The sequence below is a fragment of the Lutzomyia longipalpis genome, chromosome 1 (genome assembly GCF_024334085.1).
Source record: "Lutzomyia longipalpis isolate SR_M1_2022 chromosome 1, ASM2433408v1".
Classification (NCBI taxonomy): Eukaryota; Metazoa; Arthropoda; class Insecta; order Diptera; family Psychodidae; genus Lutzomyia; species Lutzomyia longipalpis.
The window spans coordinates 8,358,428-8,369,464 of NC_074707.1; the positions used below are offsets into that span (position 1 = coordinate 8,358,428).

Sequence of the window (11,037 nt, forward strand, 5' to 3'; positions counted from 1 at the left end):
GAATACATATAATTTCAATATGTTGCATGGATTTTAATTTTTTCCAGTGTGGCTGACTTTTGGGCATACACAGCTCATCCAAAAGGCATGCCTTACACCAACAAAAAATCGTTGATCGATTTTGGAGGAATGTGCGGGGTGTGCTATTAGCATTCAATTTGAATTTCATTATTCAACAGATTTTTCAACTCAAATGCGTCTTGCATGAACCCCCGTACATGAATCCCCAAAAGTGGGTGGGAGAATTCTCTCAACTGGCGGATGGATGCGAGATACTTCCCGGAAGCGATTATGCTGAATATTATCCAAGCCATTTTTACGATTTGAACGTTCATAAAATTTTGACTGTGATCTCTATCGTCATCACCCCATAATACGGGCAATTTGACAAGAGATACATAAAAAAATTCATCTCTATAGGAAGGGAGTTGGGAGGCACCCACCCCCCAAAAGCCTCCAACCATTGGATGTTCCAACAATGAAATTTCAGTGAAAGTGATATGGTCTGAAATTTTTAAAGTATCTACTGCAACAAAGTCATTTGAGGTAGTGCAGTTTGTGTTGTAAGAAAAATGAAAAGTCAAACTTTTATATGTTACCCTGGAAAGCTTCTATTATTATGTACATTTTTTGTATTCTAATGCGTCATTCTGTTGATCAGTGTTTGATCTAGATAATTCCACATTTTACTTACGTCAATTTCATGTTATTTTTTCTAATATTTTTTTTATTTAAATAATTGTGCAAATATTAATTAATATAAGATAATTTTGATGATGTGGGTGATGAAGTGAATATAATATGCTCTACATTGAGATAGATCATTCAGTTTTCCAGAAAAGTTTGTGAGTGAAGAATTCAGCATGCGTGGAGTTTTCGTGAATATCTTAGCGGTCTTCGTGTTCTCTGCAGCAATTCAGGAAATACATAGCTCAAGTAACATACAAATGTTTATAAATAAAAAATAAAAATTAGTAGGGGAACCTAGGGAAAAATAGTGAATTTTTCAGAGATAATTATTTCTGAATTCCGTGAAAATAGTTGAGTTTTACAATAAATCTCAAATTTTACGAGATACAACTTTGTCTCACACGATTTGTTTTTATATCAATGGAAAAATGTATTTTCAGTGTATTTTCCAAACTTTTTGCCCCAACCACGGGGTAAAATGAAAAAATGCATTTTCTATTCCTAAATTTTAATTTTAGAGCATTATTTCAGCTAGACACTGTAATATCTATAAGTAACGAGAGCTAAAATAATAAGTGTGTAATAAAATACACTAAAATACACGTCGCGGGGATTTGTTGCGCTTCGCTCAAATTTTAGAAAGAAAAAAATTGTGATAAAACATGCACTTATCAATATCAAAAAAAATTGTAAAGGGAAAAAGTGAATTTCACACAACATTTATGGCGCCAAATTCAAAAAGTAGTCAAAAAAGCATGAATTTTATATGGGAGCTACATGAAGGGGGGCTCTGGGGGAAAAATGAATTTCGTTGGTAAAAACCGCCTGGTATCAGGAGTCTCTGTACCAAATTTCATCGCGATCGGACCAACGGTGTAGAAATGCATAGCTGAACAGACACCATATTTTAGAGAAACCTTTCTTTATTATATAGATATTAATTATAATATCCTTTAAGAGTTATATAAGAAAGTTATCGTTTATTTTAAATAAATTTAAATTTCATTTAAATATTTGAATCTTTATTTTTTTCAGTGGTAATATTTGATGATATTGTTGCAGGATTTAAAGAGTTGTTTAATCTATTTGAAGAAGAAAATGAGTTTTTGAAAGCTGTCGAAAGTTTACATAAGGACCAGAACCAGACTGAAGCAGTAAAAATTGAATGGAATCAATGGAATGGTAAACTGACCAAAACATTTTTTTTATTTTAGTGTCCCTTGCGACCACTTTTGGTGCATAAGATATTCTAGATAGTTGATAACTTTCGATTTTGCTATATACATAAAAGCTGTACCTGAAAGAAACACAGCTAAACCCTGAGCTAAACTAATTTGGTATATATTATATTCTAGGTTCAATAATTAAGTTAGGTCACCTTTTAGTACATGGTAAGTGTACGAATTCTTTTCAATATAAATTGTTAAAAAGTAAAATAAATATTTTTGTCATAATTAATATGTACATAAAATGTTTTTTTGTTGAAATTTTTGAAGCTTTTAAGCATGAAGTTGAACCTGAACGTCTGACACCTGAGCCTCCTCCAGAACCTGAGCCTGAGTCAGAACCTGAGCCTGAGACAGAACCTGAACCAGAGGCAGAACTTGAGCTAGACGCAGAACCTTAGGCAGAACCAGAATCCAAACAGAAAAACTTGAAGACGTGTTTCAACCACAATAGCTTCAAATAATTTAAAATGGACTAAAGGCTTCTGCTTGCACTGAAAAATATAAAAATATATACATATATATTATTGAAAATCTGTATTAATATTTCTGTCTATGTACAATGTAACATACCATTTAGAGGAATACAAAAAAAATATATATTGAAAAAAGTTTTAAAATTTTCTTAACCTTGTTTTTTGCTGATAAATGTTTTTCAAAATACCAACTTACAATGATAATAATTTCCTATATAAATGATCTTAAAATTATGGTCAATCAGTTAAGAAAAGTTCTTTAATTAATCAAGATGTGTTTTTTGTAGCACTTTTTGTGTTTTGTGTTGTGCTACGTCTTTTGCTCATGGTGAGATCTACAGTGAAATGAAAAGCATGGTGAGAAATGAAATTAAATCTTCATTAATGACAAAAAAGTTCAAAATTGTTGTAAGAATTGTTGTGTTGTAAGAAATCTGAAAATTTAAATTTTTATATGTGACCCTGGAAAGCTTCTATTACAGTATGTAAAAAAAATATGTAGTATTTTTATGCGTCATTCCAGTTGATTAGTGTTTGATCAAGACAGTTCTATATTTTACTTACGTCAATTTCATATTTATCTCTCATATTTTTTTTTATTTAAACAATTGTCCAAACATTAATTAAAATAAGATAATTTTAATGATATGCATGATGAAGTGAATATAATATGCTTTACATTGAGACAGATCATTCAGTTCGTCAGAAAAGTTTGTGAGTGAAGTATCCAACATGCGTGGAATTTTTGTGACTCTGTCGGCGTTCTTGATGTTATCTCTGGCAATTCAGGAAACTAAAGGTAACTAGGAAAGAAAAAAATAGCTCAGCATGTATGTGGGATAATTAAAATTTAGAATCAAAATCAAAATCAAAATCGGAGCAGTGTGCAAAATAGAGAGACGACAATTGAATCTAGTGGAACGACGACGTGAAAAATTCTGTGAGACGTTGTGAATCACCTTTATATTCCATCAAACTCTTTACCATGTATTCGACTTTTATTAATTTTTTTTAATGTCGAATAAAATCCTATTTGCTTAGCAAAATTACCTTATTTGGACGCAAAATGCCTTCTCACAATTTCCATTCAGTAGGATAAAATAAAATTAATTAATTAAAATTTCAATAAACTATTTAATTTTTATATTCATCTTTTCAGCTTCAATTTTGGGAGAACTTCTAGAAGGCGTTGCAAAGTTGCATACTCCTCCACTTGAATCAACTACCGTATCAGTTGATCAAAACTTGAATTTAACCAAACTTAATGTTATAGAATATATTACGGTTTCAGAAGATTTAATTAGAGATCGTTTAGAAATATATATTGATAAATATGGAAAACGTTTGGGTGAATTAGCAGGAGACATATTGCAAAGTGTTTTAAATGATGTATTAAAAAGTGAGTATGCACTTCGCTTACCTATACAAAAATTCTAAAAGTGGAATCAATGATGTAATTAATGTAAACCTTCAAATTCTGAACCTGAACCAGAACCTGAGCCTGAACCTAAACCTGAACCTGAACCTGAACCTGAACCTGAACCAGAACCTGAGCCTGAGCCTCAGCCTTAGCCTATATCTGCACCCTGGTCTGAACCCTAACGAAGTTTTTTAAATTACAACCGCTGTAAATCAATAAACGTAAAATATAGCCACCTGTTTAAATTATTTCTCGGTGGAATTTTTCTTAAGATGATAAATAAAGAATGCTTGTGTACGATAAATACTGCAAAACAAGTACTTTTAGAAGAAATAAAAAAATAAAAACGCAAAAATGCTTTTTATTAAACTTTACATTTTCATATTTGGCACTTTCCAACATTTTTTTAAAAGTTTTTTTTAATGATTCAGGTGATTTAAAATCAATATGCAAATATCCATTAAAGTCTAATCATCGATCATAGGTTCATCTGGGTTCATCAACCATACAAGTGACTCAAGATGTGGAGCTTTGCTACTTTATTCGACTTCAGTTCTACGCTTTTGATAAGTTTTGATAAAATATTACTTCAAGAAAATTCATTTTCCACATATTAACAATCTTGGATGTTCTTGAAGAGTTGACTGTAAAAAAATCATCCAAAATCGCGTCTTCTTTAATTGGCCAATGAATGCCTTTCAGAGTTGTTTTTTCCTACCATCCTCAAGACCATCCCTCTTCAGAAAAAATCCCACCACCCTCTGAGTCATTTGGTAGTAAATTTTTAGTGTTTTCCCCAATAAAATAGCTGAAAAAGTCACTTTATACAATTTTTTACGACTCCCCGGGAAAAGTTTTGTGAATTGGCACGCGGGAAAACTTTTTCATCTCTTAATGTGAAAAATGGTCATCACGTCAGGATGGACGTTGGTTTATATGGGTGGGAAGGCAATGAAGCCGAAATATTATGGGCAAATGATGTTGGCGAGCTTTTTTTTCGTGAGCGTTTTTGGCGAATTTCCTGCTATATACAAGGGGAGGAGAAGAAATAGAGAGATAATTTTAAAAATGAAGAAGCAAAGGGATGTTGGTATAAAAAACATCAGTTGTATACATTTAAATAATAACATAAATCCTAGTGCGAGCATAAAATGAGTTGTGTGGGGTGGTGAAGAAAAAAGTGAAATAAGCCAAGACGTCCTTCCCATACCACAATCGCTAAAAGAGAGAGAGAGAAGGGAAAACATAAAGGAGACCCTTAATTCGTGTAGCAAACACATCCCGCCGAGTCCTTTTGTACTGGAGCGACCCTTTTATGGCATTTTGTGAGTCACTTCTGCAACATTGTCGCTCCATTTCTCCACTGTGTGTCCACCAAATAAATGTCACGATTTATGGGTATCGGCCTCCGTGAATGGGATTCCCCTTGGTGGTGGATATTTGCGCTCTCAATGGCTCCGGGGATGGCCATCCGATTGACTCCATGTCGGTGACTTCCGTCAAACAAACGCCATTTGTGCCACGATGACTCCCCCAGCAAATTCTCCGACGATGCTTTGTGCAGAGTAGAGATGCAATTGAATCCACTGTTGAACAGTGTCAATTTCATTGAACTCACCCCCATTCACATGTCGTACTTTCCACCCTGGTGGTCGCTAGAAGGTGAAATCTACGGTCATTTCCATGCACTTTTACCTTGATTTGTCTGCCATTTGAAAGTTCAACTTTCCATGAGACTTTGTTCAAATGGAAAAGTTTCAATAAGGATGTTTTCAATAGAAAATGTTGAGCTTTCAGTTATTATTTCAATTTTTTATAAATACAAAAAAAGTTTCTAAATAGAAACATCTCTTTTTTAAAAAAAAATTAAAAGATTAAAATCTGTGAAATATTTCAAGCAAAATTTCATTTGAAAAAGATTGTTTCCATCGATTGTTCCCGCTTGTGAACATCACCCCCATATCGCTGTGAAATTTGATGGGGCATCGGGGTTGCCTTTGACATGGAGGGGCTTGGGTGCATTCAGCAAATACTGCCTGGCTGCCCCAATGTGATGTGCACCGAAACAACCATGTGCACCATTTTCCACATTAATGCATACAATTGTATGCCAATAATTCCCATAAAAGTGGATGATAATGGCCAATGGTTGGAATGTTTTGGGGGTGGGATGATGGTGAAGTTTGGGGAGGTCGTCATGGGGTATTGTGCTGCAATGTCGTTTACGAGGGTTGAGCGACACTGAATCATTTTCGGGGCAGAGACTCGGCAGGGTGTTTGTGGCAAAAAGCACTTTGTCGCCACCCCAACCCCCTAGAGAGGAGAGCCACCCCATCCAGGACACGTCTTGACTTGGCTCCATTCATTGCGCGCGAGAGAAGCCAGAGCTGTACAGATGTACAATGGAAGGCAATATACTGCCATTCTTTTGTTGAATGTTTATACACTGTGCCACCCCCCCCCCCCCCACCCTCTGGGGGCCCTCATCGTATATACGTGCGATACGAAGGAGATGGATGGAGTCCTCAACCTCTTTGCCGGCACATGTACACATGTCTCGAATGTCGAATGAAAGAATATCATAAATGCTTAAGGAGCTTTGACAATGGCTTCCCCTGGCATAATGAATTTACTCACAATTCACAGCAATGTATTCAGCGTTATTATTTTTTCTTTTGGTCGAGTTTGGATTGGGATATGTATAAAGCTCTGAGAAGCATTGTGTGAAATATGGCAACAAATTCGCTATTCTGAGAATTCTTTTGCGAGACTTTTTGTAAGAAAGAACTTTTAAACTTAATAAATGAAAATTTCCACTAAAACATTAATGTGAAAATAATTAAAGGGAGTGAAATGAAATTCAAAAGCAGTCAGGAACTTTTACGAAACTTCTTGTAAAAATAACAAATTGATTTACTTTCAAAGAATCAAATTAAAGTTAAATTATCTCAATCTTAACTTTATTACATCGAAATAAAATCGATAAAATAAATAAATACTGACATGATCTTTGTAAGTTTCATTGAGTTTTTCTTTCAGTCAAAGGGTTGCCGAAAAAGCTTAATTTTCCTGTGGGTGTAGAGAGTGTGTGATACAGAGGGAAATTCTGACAAGGGAGCAGAAAAGTGTCCTGGAAAATGGGGGGGAAAGACAAACCCATAGCTTTGAGTTTTGAAGGATGAGAAGTGTTTTATATTGCCCTCAAGTGGGAATGATATTAAATGCGGCGCTGTAGCAATCAATTACGCGCTAAGAGAAAGTTCATAATTAATTTGTTTAACTTTGTCCGTTGAACACTTTAATGGGGTTTCGTCCCTTCCGTGTCATTGTCATCCATACGTTCAGGAGGTGGGTTTGGGTTTTTAGGTATCTCCCATACCATTTCAATCCAATATCAAACAGATACACACACACACACAAACGGGAGACAAAGGGGATTAATGGGAAAGTTTTGCGTTTAAACCGTAATAATAAATTTTAAGCTTCTTCAAGTGATATCCCCGCCAGGGCATATCTCAATGGGAGATGATGTGGCAGCCCCACAATTTCCTCCACAAGCACGATGACACTCGAAAAATTTTCTCAAAACTCTCCCGAGGATCAACTTGTCTTTCTCACTAGACATTCCCCATATACGGGGAAGCTTTTGGAACTTTTTCATCTGCACAGCTTTTGCTCACTTTATTGCACCCAAGTGACCGGGCGCAGGCACTTGACGCAATGTAATGATTTACACGACTAATCCACAGGGTGGCCATTTGGCCAATTTTTAGAGAAATGTCTACACCACCCCTATAGCGCCGAAACACCCCAAACCACCCCCGCAACTGCTGTAAATTTCCCGGAACATCGCGAATTTCTCACATTGAACTCCCCTCCCCCCCCCAAAGCTCCTTTGCAATTGACTGTTTTGATGCCTTCACCAACTCAAGTGCTGCCGAGCTTTCGAAAGCTTTCTCCCCACACAGAGTACAAGATGACTAATAGAACCTTCATGGATATACGATGAAAAAAAACTCCTTCATTGCTGAGCAATGCGCTGAAAATCATCTCTCAGCACAAAATCAAATTTTCTCCTTCGAGCAATAAATCAAAACACTTGCAGACGCGAAGTGCAATGGGTGGGATTTTTCGCAAAATTTGACGGGGGTGGCTCACTACCATCCCCGTGGGTGTGTTGAAATTTAATTAGGTGCCAAAGTTACTGGGCTGCTATTCATTGAATTTTCATCATTTCATTAAAATTTTGGCATAGTTGTTCATTCTCATTAGCCAACGGTGCGTTTATTGTGAATTATGTGCAGCTGCAGGGCTCCAGTCGTGCTAACACGGAATTCAAATTTAGTTCTCGCCACGTAGGCAAAAATGACGAAGAAACGAGAAGTTATGGCTCTCCGAGTGGATCACTAAATCAAATATCAGGGTTGATTGAAATGTTCTGGGGGTGGCTTTTATGGCAAATATTCTTCTAGTTTTCATTAGATTTTGGTTTTACGAGAAGTTAAAGGACAATAAAGAATTTACTAAAAAGCTCAAAATAATTTAGATAAAAGAATGTTTTTTGTAGCACAACATTTCCCTTTCCTGCTAATTTTATTTTTCACAAAAAACTCTCAAGAACTTTCTCGGCCACCTCGAAAGTTTTCTTCGCAATTTTCCCTAGTAGTTCTTCCCCATACATATATAGCATGGAAGGGCAAATCTCGGGGTGCGTGCCTGAGGGTGTGAAGAAAAAATCCCAAAATCGCAGCCAATTTCCGTATTGGTGAGATTTCGTCGACAAATTGAGCGGCAAAGAAGTCACGGAGGGTGGCAAATGATGTATTATTTATTACACCCAATGATTTCCCTTCGCACATGCATTTTACAAACGAGGGTGGACTAAAAAACATTTTTTTGAAACTCTGTGGGGGGTTATTTGGGTGTAATTTAATTATTTGCCGATGGTATTCCCCAAACGGTGGTGAATCGTGAAAAATAAATAAACGAGCCCCAGAGCGGGGGCTATTTTCAGGCACTAACCATTCAGCTGAATTGATGAAAAATATTATTATTGAATCGATGGTAATCCAATATAAGCTCCGTAACTCTTGACAAATCATTTTAATCCCTGGCAGTTGGGAAATATTTCAACAAGCCATGTCGAGCGGAAAGTAAATAAAATTGTCATATCCGACCCTTTGAGTCTTTGTACAATGTATCCTGAAGGAAAAAGCTCCCTGTGAGCCCTATGGAGGAGCTAGCATGGTTAGTAGTCCTTGTTCTATATCCCAAAAGAACCCTCTTGTTGTCCTCGATGACTCTCCAATGATGGGAGCTTTGTGACGCCACTCGTCTACAGGCAAACACTGGAAACAACATAATATAACGCTGCATCCCTTCACAACTCCGTATTCCCACTTCTTCTTCTTGTGAGATATGTAAGAACAATAGCATTTCGTCACTTTTGTCGCGCAAGAACCATCAGGTTTCCCTCCCTTCACAATTAGCAAAAGCTCACATTGGTCCCCATTGCGAGCTTTTCTTGGCGTCCCAATGTGGATGTTAAATTAATTTTGCAATTCTATCCAAATATCACAAGCGCAATGTGAGAAGTTTCGCCATTCTTTCATAATTGAAATTTCTTTTGCCATAAAGCAACAAAAGCATCCCCAACATGTAGACGCCTCGTAGTCTCTATGGTGCAATTTAAGCCGAAACTTTTATTGCTTCTGTTGAGAAAATAACTATTAAAATTGTTGTAACTTTTCATGAAACATTCCATTCCGAAAATACTCCATCTTTATACCTTTACAGCACCGAAATATTTTATGCAAAGCAGCAGTTTCACTGCACTTCTCACAACAAATCGCTGTGCGGTTTAACTTTTAATTGTTTGAAGCTGTTTTTTTGGAGCATAATGGCATCACGCGGTTTTTGGCACACACATGGTGCTTATTGTGGATTTTTCACGTGTTATTCCAATGAAATAAAATAGTAAATTCACCGGTATGCAAAAATATCGTATTTTATCTATAAATTGTGGATGTGGCTCCGATATAAATCCACCCGCTTATTCGGAAGCTTCCTCACAGCATAGAAATTTCCACCATGCAGCATCCACAGAATACTACCGTAAATGCCACGTGAGAATATTTCCTCTCATTCGGGGGTTGCTCAAAAATTATAATTAAAATACCCCACGTACGGGGGTGGGTGTCATTAATACAAAATTAATAAGTAGTTATCTCGTGCGTGAATTTTATGACGAGTACGCTATATAAGAACACACAGAGGTGAAATTGAAAATTCCAAAGAGCCCCCAGCTGCACTAAAATATGAAATACATCAAACGCGGAGTGGGTGCCTCATAACACCCACCCACTGCACACAAATCACAATTCCGTGTCGAAAGTGCGGTCGAAAGCCAAAACCAAGCCCGTCTGCATGGATCTGCAAATGCAAGCTAACGAGGCGCAACACGCGGATATGTTTCATTCTCAATTTAGAGGCATCGGCGTGAGAAGCTTTTCTGCAGCACAAAAGCTCACAGCACCCAAATGGGCGGCAGGGGTGGTGCATCGTTTTAAATGTGTACCCTTTGGAAAGAGAGGAGAAAGAGCAAAAAAAATAAGCCCGTAAGGTGAAGAATTTTGCTGTGGACATGATTCTTGTGAATGAATTGGGTCTGTGTGTAAAGCTAATTGATTTTTTTTAACTTTATCTTTTTAACTGAAAGTACATAGAAAGTTTTTTATATAAGAGAAAATTGTTCTTTTCCTGCGCCTTTTAATTTTTAATGAATCGAAATCCACAAATATGATTCAAAGGAAATTTTAAAATTATTAAGATAAAATTAGACTAATTATTTGTTTGACATATTTGATATATAAAATAAAAATTTTAAATGATTCATTTAGTCTTTTGACCGCCTTCAAAACATTTATTTCTAAGTCATATAATTTTATTCATTTCAAGTCAATTACAATAGCTGTCAAGATAAACCACAAATAGCAAGCATAGATGCAAGCTTACGAAGACCTCCCCAGCAGTGTGGTTGTAAATTGTGAGGCACCTTCTGTGGATCGCAGCAAAGAAAGTGCGGGGGAGGCTGCGAAAATCGTCCCTTCCTTGCCTTTGTTGAGACTACGTGCAGTGCTATGTAAAATATGATCCAACCAAAGTGCGGAATATTTAATTCATTTTATGTAGAGAATGCTGTTTTTTTTCCTCTCTCTCGCAATTC

At 36.3% G+C, this 11,037-nt stretch overlaps 1 protein-coding gene across 1 annotated transcript; it reads left to right on the top strand.

The window, feature by feature from the left end:
• The first annotated feature begins 3,090 nt into the window (after window positions 1-3,090).
• Window positions 3,091-4,167, top strand: LOC129787266 (protein TsetseEP-like). Its single transcript, XM_055822721.1, has 3 exons — window positions 3,091-3,191; window positions 3,552-3,791; window positions 3,885-4,167. The coding sequence occupies exons 1-3, from the start codon at window positions 3,125-3,127 to the stop codon at window positions 3,962-3,964; spliced, it is 387 nt and encodes a 128-aa protein (XP_055678696.1). The 5' UTR covers window positions 3,091-3,124; the 3' UTR covers window positions 3,965-4,167.
• The last annotated feature ends 6,870 nt before the right edge of the window (window positions 4,168-11,037 follow it).